This window comes from Dreissena polymorpha, chromosome 2 (genome assembly GCF_020536995.1).
Source record: "Dreissena polymorpha isolate Duluth1 chromosome 2, UMN_Dpol_1.0, whole genome shotgun sequence".
In the NCBI taxonomy this organism is placed as follows: domain Eukaryota; kingdom Metazoa; phylum Mollusca; class Bivalvia; order Myida; family Dreissenidae; genus Dreissena; species Dreissena polymorpha.
In genome coordinates this window covers 154,699,719-154,720,460 of record NC_068356.1, presented here as the reverse complement: position 1 = coordinate 154,720,460, position 20,742 = coordinate 154,699,719, and the positions used below count along the sequence as shown (strand labels likewise).

The 20,742-nt window shown below is 34.8% G+C and overlaps 2 protein-coding genes across 15 annotated transcripts in view; one reads left to right on the top strand and one right to left on the bottom strand.

Moving 5' to 3' along the window:
• The window catches only part of LOC127869544 (hematopoietic lineage cell-specific protein-like), a 122,770-nt gene extending 111,479 nt beyond the window's left edge, over positions 1-11,291 (top strand). For 2 of the 14 annotated variants that reach the window (XM_052412190.1, XM_052412187.1), the window contains exons 12-15: positions 5,793-5,912; positions 7,232-7,294; positions 9,442-10,401; positions 10,511-11,291. In XM_052412190.1, coding sequence (XP_052268150.1) covers positions 5,793-5,912; positions 7,232-7,294; positions 9,442-10,401; positions 10,511-10,986 — 1,619 coding nt within the window. In that variant the 3' untranslated portion in view covers positions 10,987-11,291. Of the gene's footprint in view, positions 1-1,047; positions 1,242-2,609; positions 2,655-5,792; positions 5,913-7,231; positions 7,295-9,441; positions 10,402-10,510 lie in introns of those variants that run through there. The other 12 variants (XM_052412188.1, XM_052412193.1, XR_008044676.1 and 9 more) reach the window with 11 other exon arrangements.
• Positions 1-20,742, bottom strand: part of LOC127869545 (disintegrin and metalloproteinase domain-containing protein 10-like) — a 92,271-nt gene that overhangs the window by 24,079 nt on the left and 47,450 nt on the right. The gene's annotated exons all lie outside the window — the stretch shown is intronic.

The window sequence follows — 20,742 nt, the reverse complement described above, 5'->3', positions numbered from 1 at the left end:
GTCCGTCCGTTCACATTTGGTTCGTTAACACAAGCATTTACATTTCTTAAGCATTCTTTATCAAAGTTGCTGAGAAGCTTTACGGCCACAAGATCTCAGTCATGTTTGATAAAGAGCAAAAGCGCATATTAAATGCCGGAAGTATTGCCCTGTGATTGTCAAAATGTTCATGATTATATAAAAAAATCCTTGTTAACATTCTAGAGGTCACAATTTTGTTTCAGATATGATGAATCTTGGTCAAAATATTTATTTGTGTAAGCAAATGTTAATGTTTTATCATGAGGGGTCAAAATATAGGTCACCAGGTCAAATCTTACAAAAACCTCGTAAACAGTCCATACGACATAGTTTTGGTTCAATAATGTTGAAACTTGACCAGGATGTTTATCTGGACAATATCTAGGTCAAGTTTGACGTTTGGTAAGGTGGAGACAAAATCTAGGTCATGGGGTCTAATCTTACAAAAAACGTGTAAACACTCTCAAGGCCAAAGTTTTGGTCAAATAATGATGATGAAACCAGTATGTTTTTCTCGATGAAATCTAGGTAAAGTTTGACATTGCGTCATGTGGGGTCAAAATCTTGGTCACGAGGTCCAAATCTAACAAAAACCTTGTAAACACATATAATTAGCATAACTTGCAAATGTTTACCTTGCAAAAACATGCAAATGGACAGTACTCAATCAGAATTAATCATATGGTTACACTGCAAAAGTAAACAGAAAAGAACCCATTTAATATGCTCTAGAGTACTGAATTTTCAAATAAGAAATGAACAAGGCCGTGTGAAAAAGGTGAGCGAACTATGCCATCTTCGTCCTCTTGTTTTGTCTAATTTGATATGGTTAACTTAACATGGATAATGTGGATCAAAGTAATCGTTCTTAGTTCCCGCTTATCCATTAATGGTATATTGCAATAAACATAATTATTAAGTTTATCACTAATTTCCAGTGATCCTTTACTGCTTCTATTACTAACAAATGGCAGGAGACTTTACTCTGCATCACGCTTCATATTTACAATCACAAATATGTTACAGACACAAAGCCCGTGGAGAAGGCGGTTGTGCGTTACTCCTACGATGGGGAGAATGAGGATGAGTTATCCCTCACTGAGGGGGAGATAATCAACGTGCTGGACAAGGGTCTAGAGGACAGTGACTGGTGGCGCGGTGATCTCAACGGTCGCGTCGGAGTCTTCCCCGGCAGCTTGGTGGAGCTAATCAAGGAAGAGGTGGATTTGTAGATTTGCTCGCATGCTTTGAGGTGTCAATTATGCACAGTTTAAACTATTGGTAGGAAAATGGAGAAGGGATTTTTGTATTTCCATATTTCATAATTGTGTTGTTTGTGTTTGGTTTTATGTAAATATAAAAGTTTTCATGTCATTTAGTTACATGTGGTGTGTATTAAACTTGTCTGAAATAGTACTGTTTTAGATTGATATTTAAGTAAAAATAGATTATTAAAACCAAAACAGGCTGGGTATTTGTGGTTTTGTTTTTATCACTGAATACTTAATACTGGAGTTCAGCGTGTGCACATTATCAATGTACATTAAATGATTATAAGTGTGTTTTATTTATCTTGTAAAATAGCATTTACGTTGTGGTATTGTGTATCGAATGCATAATTGTTCAAAGTTCCACACATGTACATGTGATATTAGAGGAAACGCAGAAAAGGCTTGTATCGAGTAAACTATATGTGTCCTTCTACTGATATTGGGTAGCAACTACATATACGGACGGACGGACGGACGGGCGGGCGTGCGGGCGGGCGGGCGGGCGGGCGGGCGGGCGGGCAGGCAGGCAGACACACAGACATACACACAGACAGACACACAGACACACAGACAGACACACATACACACAGACAGACAGACAGACAGTGGTTCAAGTAGCACACAAAAGACTTGGGGTTTGTGGTGTGTAGCCAATGTAACTTGAACAAAATTGACATTGCCTCTCTCATGTATTTCTTTGACAGAATTTCACTTTCTGGTCCTGTGGTACAATTTAATACTACTTTTTCAGTAAAGGATAGTCACTTATTTTTTAGGTAACTTGTTTCATGATTTTATATTATTACAATAATTACTATATAATCGCAATAAATGTACACTATTGCATTAAATACAAATTTACAATCATTATTTTATTATGTAATATACATATTAACTCTGCATGACATGTGCAGGAACTAACATAGTTATGCTTTATTTGTCCATTATGGAAATCGTCCCAAGGTTGATTATTCTGGCCCGTCTGTTCAATGCTCGTACATTTAAGAGCTCTGTCTGGCATTGTAGAACTGTCATTTGAGATGCTGCTTTTATTCAAATGTTTGCTGTTTAGACATCAAAGCAGATATAGATAGAACCTTGCATCAGTCGAGGAAATGCGCTGTTTAATAACTTAAATTTCTGAAAAGGCATCATTTTCTGTTTTCAAAAGCTTTTGTCTTATGTAGTATTTATACAATCAAATTAATGCATTCTTTCACTATTTATACATGCATGTTTATTTATAAATATTCCATCGCCAAGACCTCGGCTGGACCTTTGTGTTTTGCATTACAATGGTTGGCCTCATTGTTTCAGCCGTCAGACAAAGCTTCACGGCCCATGGTTACCCCAGCACCTCAAGTATGTGTTCATTATCTGCCTTGATGTTGTCAACCCAACCATGTTCATTATCTGCCTTGATGTTGTCAACCCAACCATGTTCATTATCTGCCTTGATGCTGTCAACCCAACCATGTTAATTATCTGCCTTGATGTTGTCAACCCAACCATGCTAATTATCTGCCTTGATGTTGTCAACCCAACCATGTTCATTATCTGCCTTGATGTTGTCAACCCAACCATGTTCATTATCTGCCTTGATGTTGTAAACCCAACCTCACTGCTTGTAAACCCTGAATGTGTCACCAACATGGCCACCTGTGATAAGCAGTCACAGTTGTTACATTTAAAAATCAGTTCCAAACTTTATGACATTACATGTTCCAAACTTTATGACATTACATGTAAAGCAGTTAAAAAAGTTTCATGAGTTAAAGATGAACTATCAAGGTTTATGAGTTTAAAAGAAACCGATCGCCGTATAGTTATCGTTTTCATAATGTTGTTTGCATAATATGGTATAGTCAACATCATGTCTTCAATAGTAAAGTTATAGAGAAATCAATTGACTGGGATGTCACAGATTAGTATGTGTAGCAATCTCAAAAAAAATCCAAGTATATGTTCTACCCAGGAGACAGACTTAAAAGTGTTCATCGTCAGCTTCTGGCTGAGAAATGAAGTTATGATTATCAATGAAACAAAGATACGTTTGCAGTACAACTGGGCAGTGAGCATAAGCATTGCTATAGTTATACTTTCAGCGGCACATATCAAATTAAATGTACATATATCTTAACTGCATTCAACTTACTCTATTTAACGGTAAATCGTATGATTAAGAAGACTATCGAAATCAAAAGAGAAGAGTTTTGCACTATGAATATGTTTATTTGAACAAGTTCATAAATAAGTGATCCGACGCTAGGTTAGTCCATAGAAATCTTCATCACTTTTTAACATATATATTAGTTTAGAAGGTTGACAGTGCATTTGCAAATGTTATTTATACAAAATATGTTTTTATTTGTGCAAAAAATATATAAATCCATATTTATTTATTATATAAATATGTTAACGTTTTAATTAGTTAGCAGCCTTTTCATTAACAAAAGCTACATATATTTCACATATTTGCGTTGAGCTACCTTATTAACCCCGCCATAGGCGGAGGGATATTGTTTTTGCGTTGTCCGTCCGGCCGTCCGGAGCAATATCTTGGAAGTGCTTTGGCGGATTTCATTGAAACTTGGGATGAGTATATATATATATATATATATGTATATATATATATATATATATATATATATATATATATATATATATATATATATATATATATATATATATATATATATATATAATAGGATGATGCACACCAAATGGCATTGTACAACATCTGATAATAACATAGTTCTGGCCCTTTGTATCTTGAAAATATGCTTTTTGTGTGTCCAGAGCCATATCTTGGAAGTGCTTTGGTGGATTTCATTGAAACTTGGTATGAGTGTCCAGAAGCATATTCGCGGGGGATATCGATTCGAATTTGCTTTTGCTTGTTTTTTATTGTATTCTACTTGGTCTTTCTATGCACATGGAAATGCTGTACAAGTAATGCATGCCTGTTCATTAAATGTATCTGAATATCTGTTCAAACATCCATATAATTCGGATATTTCTAATGTACTTTGTTTATAAGTGTTCTATTTGAAAGGTTTTATATTGTTGATACAGTGTGTGTTTTTTCCGCATTTTGGGAATGGGGCAGGGTCCTTTGAATTAGAAAAATTTGCGGGTTTTCACTAAAATTGGGAAATAAGTGTTTTTGTTGTTTTGCTAAAAAAGCTTTAGAATTGATAATACAAGATCAGTTAGTGTTTCAGTATTATATTTACTAATATTGAATTTGTATATATGGACGAGGAACAAAATATTGAGATTTAAAAAAAATCGGGGGGGGGATGAATAACATTGGGAGTTTTTAGCTCACATAAGGGAAAAGCATACACGTTTTTCATGGGGAATGAGGTTGATTACCGGACCCGATATTGAATGGGGAAAAATATACTGATAATATTTCTGTGTTTCTGAGGGATGAACATCATTGTGTGTTAGATGGATCTGCTGATGTTCACGTAACTTGTTGTAACAGCCCAAGCCTAAGAAGCCCCATTTCACTGTCCAGCCTGCTCAGCCTGCTATGTCTAAACCAGGGCCTCCTAAGCTGCCACATACAGGGCCAGTGACATCTGCTGAGCAAGACAAACCAGAACCGGAGAAAGGTGAAACATAATACATAGTGTTATTTATTGAATGATTATGTGCTATTTAAATTGATCCAGAACAAATATCATTTATGTTTTAAAGGGGCCTTTTCACGTTTTGGTAAATTGACAAAATTAAAAAAAGTTGTTTCAGATGCGCAAATTTTCGTTTTAGTTATGATATTTGTGAGGAAACAGTAATATTGAACATATACCATTCTCTAAAATATCCATTATATGCATCTTTGACTATTTGAAAACCGGAAAAATATAAAGTGTTGCATTGCGAAACGATTGAATGATTTGGAAAGTTATGTTGTTGTCATTATATTTTGTGAAACTAGGATTGCATATATAAAATGTAAAAAACATCTCCTCATAAATAAGCTAGGATGGCCGAGTGGTCTAAGCGGAAGACCTTTACTCCAGGACTCCAGGGGTCAGTGGTTCGAGCCCGGTTGCGGTTTACTTTTTTCTTTTTTTAATTTTATTCTTGTTGTTGTTTTAACTGGAGATTTTTAGGTCCAATGTTTTAATTTATCAGTATAAAGCATTTAATGACATATTTCAAAACATGCCAAATCTGTGAAAAGGCCTCTTTAAAGAATATGTGAGTAACAAGAAAACCTATTTAAATTTAACATTCTGGTTAAACAAATGTAATTGGACCCATTCGCAAAGAGGTATGGAAAAAATATGATTTGCATCACAATCAAGTTGCGTGCTATACAATGGAAAGAAATTATTTAAACTATAATACACTTTCTTATACATTCTTAGGTGTTTTTTTTTTATTTAATCAGAGTTTTAGCTTGTTATATTTTATAAAGTCACAGACATTGTGGCCATATATATATAACAGTAATTATATGCTTGTTTTTCCTGACACTGACAGAGGAGAGGCAGCCGACTGTGCCCAGCAAGAAGCCGATCTTCCCATCCCCACCCCTCACCAAGAAACCCACGAAAAGCATAGACCTCAAAGACATAGAGAACATTGATGACGGTAAACATGGTGAGTCAATACATGCTTACACACTTGTTAAAAATATTCGTTTAGATTTGAAATATCCAATCATCACACTAGGATATATAATATAATATATTATAGCTCTATATACTGCAGATCTGCTATATCGGGATCAACTATTCCACGATGTCCAGTATATTGCAAGTAGGTCATGGACCCCAGGTTTTTTTTCACGCGCTTTAGTTTCCTCTATAGATATTCTGACTAAAATCTGAGTTCAAGTATATTTTCCACAATCTATTGAAAATGTATAAAAAACATAAAACAAACTTATAATATTGTATTTTAAGTTTGATAGCAATAGCATTGGTGAGATGGTTGGACGGTCCTTTAAAAAAATGTGTTTTTTTTACCGTGTTTCAAAAAAAATCTTTTTGGGTGGGGGTGGAGTGGGGCTGGAGAGTGGAGTATTTGGATGTGTTCATTTATTAGATGATCTTAAAAAAAAAATATTTATTTTTTTCGGGGGGGGGGTTCTGGGGTGGAGCGTGATGGGAGGTTTGGGAGGAGTCCATTGTGGTATGTCAGGTAAGTGTTGTTTTGTCGCGGTATGAATCAAATCTGATCTTTAATGAAGAAGTTATGTCAATTTAAGCAAAACATTTTTGCGTACTTATCTGATTACTTATTAGATGCTTTCAATGCAAATGTTATGTTTTTATGACTTTCTTAAAATTGCTACTCTTTGTGTTTCTATATTATATATTTTTTTACTAAGGGGACTCCAGCCTCTTAATTGTCTGAATATCAAAGTGATTAACGCAAGCTTTGGAGTTGGGAACATAAAAAAAAATACGTGCCCATACCAGTATTCGGGCCTTATTCTGTGAAAACTGAGCTTAATGCATTTGTGTAAAATGTCATCCGAGACTAGCCTGTGCAGTCCGCAAAGGCTATATAAATTATAAAGTTAAATGAAAAAAAAATAAAATTGAAGGTATCAATTTGATTTGAATGTTAACCCCTTTGAAATTATTAATATATTCATTACAATATAAGTACTAAATACAAGTAAATACAGAGTGCAAGGAAAAGGTTTTATACTCACTGTTTGACATTTGAAGGCAGTCATACTTAAATCAGGGACAACTATCTGCTTTGCAAGGTATTTTTCTAGTAAGAGTCTCTTTTAAACAAAAATCCAGTTGAGCTAAAAGTTTTCTCCAAGATTAGCCTGTGGCGAATGCACAGGTTAATAAGGGATGCCACTTTACACAAATGCATGATACCCAGTTTTCACAGAACCTATTTTGTAAATGAAAGACAAAACAAGTAATTCCTGTTTGTTTCAATTTGTGTATTAGACATGCCTACCATGCACTCAGTGCCCTCCCTTGACCCAAGCGATGTGCCCGACCATTCCGTTGGTAAATATACAGTAGGCCTCAGCCATAAGCATGCAGTGTTTGGTGTTCCCAGAGATTCGTTTTGGGTGTGATGTTTTGTGATCCAGTAATGTTTGTTCCCAATAGTGCTGATAGTGCTTGCCATCATTTCATGTTTGCTTATCATCATCAGAACAAAACTAGGATATTGTTCTTAGAAATGAAAGTATTTTGTGATGAAACTTGTTTTTTAATGCATGCATCAGGCCCTTAAACAAGTTGTTAATTATAAATCACAAAACATCAGTTGAAATACTGGTATCGCTAAGTCTGGTCATGTTGCAGGGCTTTTAATTCCAACAAAACTAAATAATAATAAAAATAATTATGTAATGCCAGTATTTTTCTTTTATTGTAAGCCATATTAATTGTACGATTCCCTCATTGTATAATTACTGACTGAAATGATTTTGACGGGTTTACTTATTAGTTGTTCGCGTATCATCATGAAACTTGGTTAAAACATTGGTTTTATTTATATTCTAGATGAGTTTGCAAATGGTCCCGATCGGTCTAAAAACATGGCCGCCAGGGGGGGGGGGGGGGTGGTGGGGCAGTTTTCCTTATATGACTATAGAGAAACCGTGTGAACACTGTAGAAGTCACATTTTTACGCCCCCGAAGGAGGGCATATAGTGATAGGACTGTCTGTCGGTCTGTCCGTCACACTTTTGCGTTTAGGTTTCGAAAAATGCTCATAACTTCAATGTCGCTAAAGATGTAATCTTCATATTTGGTATGCATGTGTATATGTACAAGTCCTTTCCATACGCACAAATTTTGACCTCCTTGACCTTGAACTTAGGGTCCGCGTTGAGGTTTTGAAATCTGCGTTTAGGTTTCGAAAAAGCCTTTTTCGGGGGCATATGTCTTCCGATGGAGACAGCTCTTGTTTGCCTAATCATCATTGAACTAAGTCAAGTAATTGGTTTTATTGATATCTCGAACAAGTTGAAAAAAGGCTCAGATTGGTAAAAAACACTTATTAGCTCACCTGATTGCTCAGGTGAGGTTTTAGGATCTGTCTTAGTCCGTCGTCCGTCCACATTTGGTTTGTAAACACTCTAGCATTCACATTTCTCAAGCATTATTTATCAAAGTTGCTGAGAAGATATATGGCCACAAGATCTCAGTCAAGTTTGATGATGAGCAAAATCGCATAATAAATGCCAGAATTATTGCCCTTATATTGTCAAAATGTTCATTATATTATAAAAATATCCTTGTAAACACTCTAGAGGTCACAATTCTGTTTCAGTTTGTATTAATCTTGGTCATAATATTTATTTCTGTCAGCAAAGTTTGATGTTTGGTAATGTGGGGTCAAAATATTGGTCACTAGGTCAAATCTTACAAATACCTCGTAAACACTCCATGCGAAAGAGTTTAAGTTAAATAATGATGAAACTTGACCAGGATGTTTGTCTGGACAATATCTAGGTCGAGTTTGACGTTTGAAAGTGTGGGGACAAAATCTAGGTCATGTGGTCTAATCTTACAAAAACCTTGTAAACTGACTAGAGGCCATAGTTTTGGTCCAATAATGATGATACTTGACCAGGATGTTTTTGTTGATGATATCTGATCAAAATTTGACATTGGATAATGTGGGGTCAAAATTTTGGTCACGAGGTCAAAATCTTACAAAAACCTTGTAAACACATGTAGAATTAGCATTACTTGCAAATGTTTGCATGCAAAAAAACATGCAAATGGACAATACTCAATCAGAATAAATCATTTTTTTCACACTGCAAAAGTAAACAGCAGAGAACCAATCTAATATGCTCTAGAGTACTGAATTTTCAACTATGCAATGGAAAAGGCCTTGTAAAAAAAGGTGAGCGAACTAGGGCAGTCTTGGCCCTCTTGTTATAAGGATCGGAGTTAGTGTTCGTGTGTCTAATGAAATCGTTGCAGGAAATTAAAATTAAAATGAAACAATGAAAACAAAATTGTGTCTGTGTCGTATGAACGAATCTGCACTAAAAATAAATTTATATTAACATCTTACATGCATGCTGGCGAATTCGACTGTACAGACATTTTCGATTTCAGAATTAAATATCTGGCGTATTTCTCATTTTATAAAAATGATTATTATAATGCTTATAATCACAATGTTGCAGGTCGTTCACTGGAGCAGGATGAAAAGCTCTTAGGTATATGTACAAGCTTCGGCAGAAAGTCACAACAATTAAAGGATGAATGTGAAATTATTTGTAAACGTGTTAGGAAGATTACAGAAGTGTTGAATGTCTATGCTGCTTTTCAAGAGACTGATGAATCCATCGTTATTTTCATCGTAAGTGTTAAAGCTGTATCGGATGAAATTTCAAAAAATCTTACGAACCTTGGCATTCGTTTTATTGTGAAACAACTGGATTTTAATAAGTCTTTAATTTCTAACACAAAGTCATCTGTTGCATTTCAAATGAAAGACAGTGAAGTAGAATTGATTCGGACATGCATTTCGAATAATGCAGATCTTTTAATGGCGAAACATAAGTATTTGAGTATTGTAGAAGGCTGCTGCCATAAACGTGAGTGCGGCGTCGCTATTGATTCAAGCGCATGCAAATATGAACCAAGACTGGCTCTTTATGTACTTGCAAAGGGATATATACCAATTGATGAAGATCCTTTTGAAAGATCATATGATGGTATACAAGTTGAAGTTAGAGAAGGGGTTTTCGTCCCATTTGTAAAGACATCCAATGAGTATCATGATCATGTACGTATGGGGTGTGCGATTCATCGACATTTGAAAGGTACTCTTGGTTTGTTTATTGAGCACAATATATACGGTCTTTGCGGCTTGACGTGTGCTCATGCTATGCTGTCAAAGGAAGAACATGAAAGATGTAAGCAAACCAATGGACGCATTTACTCTGAGTTATTGTTAAATGATTGTGAAGTTTACCAACCAGAACATCCGCACGGACTGGGAAGCCTTGTGGAGGCAATATACAAAGAAGGCAACGATTTTCAAACAGGAATTGACATCGCCCTTGTGAAAATTAAACAACGTCATCCAATCGATGGCAAATTTCCAGGCAGTAAAGACGGAATCAACAGCGAATCCACAGGTATATATGTTGTTTTATAATGAGTGGATACTTATATCCTTAATTACAATTAATATTCATGTATCCACATATTTCCTATTGTTTTATATTATGTTTTATTTGATTTTAGAGATCAATTTTGAATTTGCATCAGGAAAAGCACTTACACCAAGTTTAAACAATGGTCGCTGTTGCAAAATTGGGCAAATGTCGGGTTATACGGAAGGCACATTGATCAACAAGGAACAAAACAGTGTCGCTAGAGACGTCCTAGAGGTTCTCGGATATAAATTTGTTATATACAATCAATTAAACGTGAAGTCATCCACACAATTATTTGCAAAACCGGGTGATTCGGGTTCACCCGTGTTCGTCAAAGACGGTGATGGCGAACCGGCATGTATAGGAATTGTCGTTGGAGGAAGAACATGCGATGGCGTTGTTTATGTAACGCCTATTAATACAATTTTACAGGAATTGGGCATTTCACAACTGAAATCTTTCGTTGCTAATCGTTTCGAAAGATTGGAAGCAAAAGTTAATTCAATTGATCAAAAACTCGATTTTTTAATAACGAAACTGACATCAAGCACAGGAACACAGTAAGCTACCGGTATGTTAAATGCATGTTTAATGTTGTATGTATACTTACATTGTATGTTTTTATTTGTACGGTATATATCATTCTTTCGGGCTCTAATTAAGTTTTCCCATGGATGTAACGTTGTTATCAATATTGACCAAAAACGTCGATGTTATTGTTTTGGATAGTTACCGGTAAGTATAATTTACAAACATACACAATGGACAATTACATTTCTAACCAAACTTAATCACGTTTTGTATATCGGGATTTCAAAATCCTTATTGAGTCAGTAATCATTTATGTTGTGATTAAAAAATAAATTTGATTTCGTTGATTAAAACACGTACGGTTGTAAACGACAAGTAACTTCTGCTGGGCATGCACATAAGTGAACTTAATATTTGTCAATGAAATGCACTTTTTGTAAATTCTAAATAAGAATATGTCTTGTTCAAGTTCGAAATAAGACTCTTGTTTATTCGGATTTAACTGATATCTGGAGTTATTGGGACAGTATGAATCGAATTTCCTGCTTGATAATATGATTTGTTTGTGCAAAAAGTGTGAAGATACTTCACAACCGTGCAGCACGTGTCATGACGGACATTGATAAAAATGAGAAGGGTGGAAGTTACGATGTCACTGTCAATGTTTGACTGAAAGGGAAAAATGAAGAAGTCATGGTTTTGTCAAAATCGGTTCGTGGATCAATAGCTACGTCAGATAAAAGCAAGTACGCTGATAAAGCCCCATTAATAAATTTTTTAGCGTGCGCTTGAAAAACACGATTCGAACAACACATGTATTATGGTATGCCTTCGTAGCATTCAACGCACATAAAATGCTTTCGTTAAGCGAATAACAACCATTGGGTCATACGCAATGAGTGGCTCGTATACATTTGATTATAATGAGAGAGATGCATGTGAACCGCCTGAAAAAGTTAAATTGTTTGCTTTCGAATCGTTTACTCGTGCGGTAAATGAAAACATTAGCCTGTTAGCGAGTCTATCAACACATTTAAACTTGTTGAGGTTTACGATGAGAGCGTTGATAAAAATCTGTCTGACAGAGTGACTGACATTTTTAGCACGACTATTATATATGATATATATATATAGTGGAGATATCCTACTCACCCCGGCGTCGGCGTTAGCGTGAGTGTCTGCGTGAGCGTTTGGATGTTTTAAGCTTGCGAACCACCTCAATTATTTTCTATGTCCCTTCATATATTGCTTTCGTGTTTTGAATACTTCTTTACCAACATGACCCGAATCTATAAACAAGAGCAGACAGCTGTATCAAGCATTTTGTAAAGATTATGGCCCTTTTTTCTCTAAGAATAAGTATAGTATTGATAAATATATGTTAATGTTTGCGTACCACCTCAAACATTTTTTATGTCCCTTGTCATATTGCTTTCATATTTTACATACTTCTTTACCAACATGACCCTAATCTAAACAAGAGCAAACAGCTGTAACGAGCATTTTGTAAGAATTATGGCCCTTTTTCTACTTAGAATATGCATATTATTGATAAATCTATGTTAAAGTTTGTGTACCACCTCCAATATTTTCTATGTACCTTGTAATATTGCTTTTATATTTTGCATACTTCTTTACCAACATGACCCCAATCTATAAACAAGAGCAGACAACTGTATAAAGCATTTTGTAAGAATTATGTTCCCTTTTTATACTGAGAAAATTGAAAATTTGGTTAAGTTTTGTGTTTAGATTCACTTTTTTTTCTAAAGTATCAAAGGGACTGTGCAGGCAAAGATATGTAACTCTGGCTGGTATTTTGACAGAATAATGGTTCCTTTTATACTTAGTAATTGAACATTTGGTTAAGTTTTGTGTTTTGGTCCATTTACTCCTAAAGTATCATAGCTATTGCTTTCAGACTTGGAAAACTCACTAACTAGCGTAAGGGGACTGTACAGGGCAAGTTGAATAAATCTGGTTGGCATTTAAACGGAATTATGGCCCTTTTCTGTCTAAGTAACTTTGAATATTTTGTTAAATTTTGTGTTAAGATCCACTTTACTTCTAAAGAATCAAGGCTTTTGCTTTCAAATACTTTCATACTACCATGAGGGTACTGTACCTGGCAAGTTGAATTTGACCTTGACCTTTGAATGACCTTGACTCTCACTGTCAAATAAATACATTTTGCTTAAATTGCCATAACGTCTTTATTTACGATCAGATTTGATTCATACTTCGACAAAACAACACTTACCTGACATACCACAATGGAATCCTCCCAAACCATCCCTCACGCTTCACGTTTTAATATAAACGAGACTAGTTTCACACATCGACATATTTGAATTGTCCATTTATCACAATGTCCTTCTTTCATGCAATGCATTGTTTTTAATCAGTACCAAAGCCATAAAAATATCGCATAACTCATAAAATCATCTGCAGAAGTTGCTTTCCGATTTAATTCGTGTTAGAGATTTGTCAAGTATATGATGGTAAAAATAGCACCATACAGGAATTTGGAATGTCTCATTGTGTACACATTTAGTATACGCTCATTTGTCTGTTGTGTAATGGAATGTGTACGATTCTTTGTTTATGTATCTTTATATATTAAATTATTTTCTTGTACAATTAAAGCATTTCGTATAGACAACTAAAACATTGTGCAAGTTTAGACATGTTTTATGCTGAAATCTGCAAAATAAACCGAATTTACCAACGGCTATTATTTGATAAACTGATCCAGTTCATTTGAACAGCAGTAATGTATAGTAAATGACTTAGTCAAATGACTTAGTCGAAACCACATCTGCTTCATAATTTGCATGCATGGCCATCGTGGTACCAGCTTCTTCCTGGTTCTTATTGAGTTCTGTTAGAACGAAACAAATATATATTGTTACTTTAATACAGGTTGCATTGCTTCCACCGTTAATATATAGAGTTTCATTGGTTTTTAGTTCGTTGTTAGCGTGTTCCATCAAGTTACCAGTATAGTATTCTATTAGCCGTTTTGTGTATGCACCGCTTCTTTAGAACAGCTTCCAATCTTTTGGAACTTGTAGTTCACCACGAACATGGATATTACTTGTATCATTGTTGTTAAGGTAGCGCACCTCTAATGGGCACATATCCAAATATAATCCAAGTAATTATTTTCTTAATCAGCAACATTTCACTGAACTACATGCAAATTTGTAGGTAGGCTTTCCATGCTTTTTAAAAAAATATACCGATTTTTTCAAAACCACCCCCACGCTCGGCTTTTGTCCAGTTTATTTTCACCCCTGGGGTATATAAAAGTTCCATAATTAATTCAAATTTCCAAATATGGGCATGCAGTTTGTGTGTACAGATGCTGTAAAGGTGTTTAAAGTTTAAACAAGATGAAATAAGTATTATTTTACAGAATATTATTTTTTACAAATTTTTATCTATGGAAGAGCGCCATGAAATGTAAGTGATTTCAGCCAAGTAAAAATTGGGTCGGTTAAAAACAAAGTGTCATAAAATTCAAAATAGTATCATTTAAGTCATATTTTAAACTTAGTTTTTATAGAAACACTATATACAGCGAAAATACCAAGAAATAGACAGATTTACCGTTTACTTTTTGAAATAAAAATAAAAATGCAACATGCATGGTTCGTATTTTCAACAGTAAATCACCCAATTTCGCCATAACGTTGTTTTAATTTTAATAATTGAAGAATGTGCATAAAACTTGCAACATATTTAACAATAAATATAGCTTATATGCCATATTAAATCAAATTACGTTAGAAAATAAATAAAACGCGTCGCAAAAAAGTATACGTCGTCGGTAGGATTCGAACCTGCGCGGGAATATCCCAAAAGATTTCTAGTCTATCGCCTTAACCACTAGGCTACGGCACCTAATAGTAGGCTCTTCATCCTTCAAAGAAATCGCCGGAAATCATTAGAGGTGCGCTACCTTAATGTCGCCTCTTTTGTGACTGGTTTCTGCTGTTAGACTATCAGCATTGTATTTGTCAAGTATAATCTGAATGGACGGCACTGTGTGTGATATATCACGTGCCTTACCCATGACGTACAATAAGTATCACGATGTCAAGTAACTAAAAGTGGTTAGCTCACTGTTGACTGTCAATATTTGTACAAGCTCCGTGCCATCAAATATCACAACGTCAGCATCTTCTGTCATCAATGATGACACTTGCTGCAATACTGTTTCCAGCGACTGCAACTACAAGCTTCCCTCCTTGAGTATTCGGAAGAATGTTTTCGAGTACGATGTCCCCAGATGCAGTCAATCTTAGAGTGTGAATGGCTTACTTTGCAGCTGATGTAAGGAACAGCCAAAGATCAGGATAGGAATTTGAATAGCCGAGAGCAGGAACATCTTCTATCAGGTGACGACTATTAAATTCATTAAATAGATGAAAACCGAGACCAAGATGATTCGAGGTCACTAAAGTTGAAGTATCACACGCTATTGCCAAGCATTTTGATGTTTCATTTTAACACTTTCTATCCGAGAACCAACATACTGCTTTATAAAGAAGTGGATCAACGAATTCCTTGTGTGCAAATACGTTCGTTGCTTCTGGAGAATTGTATTAATTGCCAAGTTTTGATTTTTTTCCTTAAATTCTTTGACGCAGTATGCCAACTGCTTTTTGTACGACTGGCTCATCTGTTTCTGTTTCTGGAATTAATTCATAATAACAGCCATTGTAGTCTTGATTTTTTTTTTTATGCCCCCTTTCGAAGAAAAGGGGGTATATAGTTTTCGCACTGTCCGTCAGTCTGTTTGTCAGTCTGTCACACTTTTCGTGTCCGCTCTCTAATTCAAATAGTTTTCATCCGATCTTTACCAAACTTGGTCAGAAGTTGTATCTAGACAATATCTAGGTCAGGTTTGAATATGGTCATGCCGGGTCAAAAACTAGTTCACGGGGTCACTTACTGCATTTCAATAACCACTTTTCGTGTCCGCTCTCTAATTCAAATAGTTTTCATCCGATCTTTACCAAACTTGGTCAGAAGTTGTATCTAGACAATATCTAGGTAAAGTTCGAATATGGGTCATGCCGGGTCAAAAACTGGATCACTTAGTGCATTTTAATAACCACTTTTCGTGCCCGCTCTCTAATTCAATTAGATTTCATCCGATCTTTACCAAACTTGATCAGAAGTTGTATCTAGACAAGATCGAATATCGGTCATGCCGGGTCAAAAACTATGTCACGGGGTCACTTAGTGCATTTCAACAACCTCTTTTCGTGTCCGCTCTCTAATTCAAATAGTTTAATCCGATCTTTACTAAACTTGGTCAGAAGTTTTATCTAGACAATATCTAGGTCAAGTTCGAATATGGGTCATGCCGGGTCAAAAACAAGGTCACGGGGTCTTTTAAAGCATTTCAATAACCACTTTTCGTGTCCGCTCTCTAATTCAAATAGTTTTCATCCGATCTTTACCAAACTTGGTCAGAAGTTGTATCTGGACAATATGTAGGTCAAAATCGAATATGGGTCATGCCGGGTAAAAACTAGGTCACGAGGTCACTTAGTGCTTTTCAATAACCACTTTTCATGTCCGCTCTCTAATTCAAATAGTTTTCATCCGATCTTTACCAAACTTGGTCAGAAGTTGTATCTAGACAATATCTAGGTCAAGTTCGAATATGGGTCATGCCGGGTCAAAAATTAGGTCACGGGGTCACTGAGTGCATTTCAATAACTTATATCAAAGCGTTTATTGGGGGCATATGTCATCCTATGGAGACAGCTCTTGTTCAATTTGCTTTGCTTCTCGTATGGCTTCACTGATGGTCTTATGTGAAGACCAAAGATCAGCTTTACCATGATGGTGAACGAAAGATATCTCAGGCCAGATTAAATTACCCTTGCAAGATAGTGCACATGCGCAACCTTCATGATGGGCTAATTGAACGAACCTCACAGTCTCTTAAAATAGACAAAAAATGAACCTTCGACCATATGTGTGTGCTCACACGTTTTTTTAGCTTCTCTGCTAAACTCACATATTTCTTATTCAGTTTTGGCAGGTGGGACACACCTTTAGGTAGTGTGTAACCAGCATAGGCATACACATTTTGTTTATAGTTATTTGCAAGGCAATCCTTTTTCCTGTGATACCGTGCATTTACCGCTATCAGATCTTTGTTTGCTACAGTGGTCAATCGACTGATTATAGTTGTGTCATTTGATTGCAATGCAATGTCTAACAATCTTTTATATAAAGAGTTAGCCTGGTCCACTGAATATACAGTTTCAACTAAAGACCAGTTTCTGTTATAAACCCTTGATGTGTTATTTGATTAGGATTACAGTTTCACCACAAATAAAACATTGTGTGTTCCAGTCAAAGTTGTCCCTTGATGATATGGTCTTCCAAGGTGTCGCATCGATATTCTCCTGGTTTTCCATTGTGACGTCAACCACTACGCTGTCTGAAATAGACCCGTTTCACATTCCGACCACCGTTACTATTTTTAGATATCACGTGGTGCGGAGAATCTCAGAACGAGGCGGAACGTGTAAAGATCTTTGGCGGAGCGTATCGATGATTATAAACCAGTTGATTTTTATTAATTTCATTCGGGATGTTCATAGGCCCTGACACTAGTAACAATAACGGCAAATACATGGATGTGTTGTTAAGTCAATAAATTGATGAGGGGTTATAACATAAACATTCTCACAACTTAGTCGTATTTGAAAGCTCAGGTATCTATATCTGGAAAGCCATATAGTACCACTAGTGTATACGTGTGTGTGTATATATATATATAAACATTGATAATTGCACAAAGATATACAAACATTGCATAGTAAAAAAAAACGGTATTATATAACTTAAATTCTCAAAGGTATGTTTGTTGGTCTGTAATATTTTTCACGAACGATCGAACGTGTAAAAAGTGTGTTGAATCAATCATAATAAAAACCAATAGAAAATACAAAGCACGTGCACTTTTTGAATGTTATATGCCATTTTTCGTTTTACTTTTATGAATGTTCTTTTACAGTGAAAGACACTATTGAAGAATTCTTTTATACAGATGAAAAAAACGAACGTGGAAAAAACTGAACTGCCTATGCATGCACCTTGATTTTCTCTTTAAACGTGATTATGAGTGGTAAATATATTTATTTATGTCACTTCATGTCATAAATCTGTTTTGTGTGTGTGTCTTTAATTTTCGGAAACACGCTTTCACCCAGGTCAATGAAAATGCTTGTTTTAATAGTGTTCTTCCATATACTAACGAATACTCTTTATAAGACTATGTAATTACTGAGTTTTATTTTAGCGGTACCCGCTAAATAGGTTTCGTATTTAGCATAAAAGTTAATAAATATTACAAATGTATTCATAAGTATTAAGCACTTAATTATGTATCCGAAAATTCTTTCACAAGGAAAATCGTTCCTGCGCTAATTTTGACAAGGCAGACATTCGTTCATACGTTGTTTCAGAGACGTAGTTATCTACGTCTCTGGTTGTTTTAACTACCCGGACATTCATTTCCACGCTTTTTAAACATCCCGGACAATCGTTCCAACATTATTTTGACAAACCAGATATATATATACTCCAACATAGTTTTAACGCCCAGATTTCTTCAAGGGTTGGCAAATTAGAGATTGATCTCAGTGTAAGTCGATATATTCGAATAGTTTTTGACTTTTCATTATCATGATCACAATAAAATATTACAACAATATAAAGTATAACACAACATAATAAATTATTAGAACATTATTGTTTTACTTTTTTTATAACGACATATTAAAATATCGGATAAAATGCCCAGAGTGTCATATTATTTTGATAAAATGTGATAATAATGACCGATATAGCAATTTTTGTGGAAGGAATATCAGGGCTGTCCAAATAACGAAGGAACGAATGTCCGGGCTGTCAAAATTATGTAGGAACCATTATCCGCATTTTCAAAATTACGAAGGAACGAATGTTCAGGTTGTCCAAAAAAATAGGAACGAATGTCCGTCTGTGTGAAAAAAGGCTAGGACGAATGTCCAGCATTCTAGATGTATTATTATGATTATATTTAGGATTTGTCGGCACAGTATCTTATCATAACGAGATAATTGGTTTATCGAGAACACAGGGGCTATTGAACCACAGATGTATCAATAAACAAGATAGATCTTTATTCAAATCGCGCGATATAAAAGCTATAACAAAGCTCGTCAAATGTGTGAACAATTGAAGAAAACCCAGTATTTCATTCAAGACTATTTATTTAATATTTTGACACTTATAATGTCAAGTACATATTTATAACTTATTCTGACAATGTCATATTGTGTTTTCTAAGTCGTTACATCTCCGAATGTTCAAAACAGTGAAAAGTTGAAATCAGTTACGGCGTTGCGCGGGACTATTGGAAATTTATACACGTTCAGCCTCGTTCTGGAGTTCTGCAAGTCACGTGATATCTAAAAATAGCAACAACGGTAGTATTGTGAAAAGAGTCTATTGCAATTATCTTAAATTGTATATGTTGAATATACACTTTTTAAATTATATAAACATATATTATAGCTTAAAAATCGCCAAGTAATACAGACAAACACTTAATCTGGGTTTTTATCAAACATTATTAATATGATTTAATTTATAAAACGGCGATAAAAAACTAACATAATTGCAATAAATTTGAAAGCAAGAAACAGTTTTGTAAACATAATTGCTGAGCTTGCCCCTGTAATTTTTTTTAAATAATGCTAATATGTAGATTTTAACTGTACTTATACACACAGCAATTCAAACAGTATATCAATATGTGTTGATGTCATTGTTATATCTCTCCATATATTCTATGAGCAAAATTTCTGTCATCACATTTGTTTCATTTGTTCTTAATCATAAATATATGGAAGCCTTCATGGTATCTGTATGCACACGTTGTCATTGCCTGTAAGGAAATTATTTTATTTAAAACGATAAACAACTTCTATATAAAAGCAACTTCAAAGAATAACGACTATTTTTAGTGACATATTATTGTATCCTGGTAACTAGTATCTTTCCGACTACTACTCAAGTTTCTTAATAGTTATTTTTTGCATTTATGGCTTTTGCTCTAAGGAAAAAATGCATTTTTGTTTTAGTGACATGTTTGTTTTAAAACATTCATATCATATGCCTTTCCTTTGTCATCGTGTTTAATGCCTCATCAAACATAAATGGCATTGCAGTGCTCTTACATCAAAACACTAATTGAATTTTCATCTAAATTATACCACAGATTTAAATGATTACAATATTAATCACTTGTATAATTGAATGATACATACCAAAATAGTTGCCCTTCATCCAAACATCGATAAACAGATAGGTACAGGCTGTAAAAACACTTGACCTTCAAAATCTGCAGACGAAAATTCAAATTCAGACTGCTATTCAAATAATACAATTATTTTATTTTAATAATTTAAGAATAAAATTATTTTATTTTGATAATTTAAGGTGATTTTGCAAGTTCAATGCGGTTCGTGTTTAAAGTGTTGATGCTGGTAAAAGAGAATAAAGACAATGTTTTATCCAACATAAGAAACGTACCATAGGTCCGTTGATAAATGTCACCTCAACCCAACTCGTTTAACTATAGAAATTAATGATATCTTTACTAAACTTGAATACACAAGTTTAATTATTTGCAATTTTTCCAAGTGTCGTCATTAACATTTGAAGAAATGCTTTAATTTTGGTGAAAGTTATTTCAGATATTAATATAAA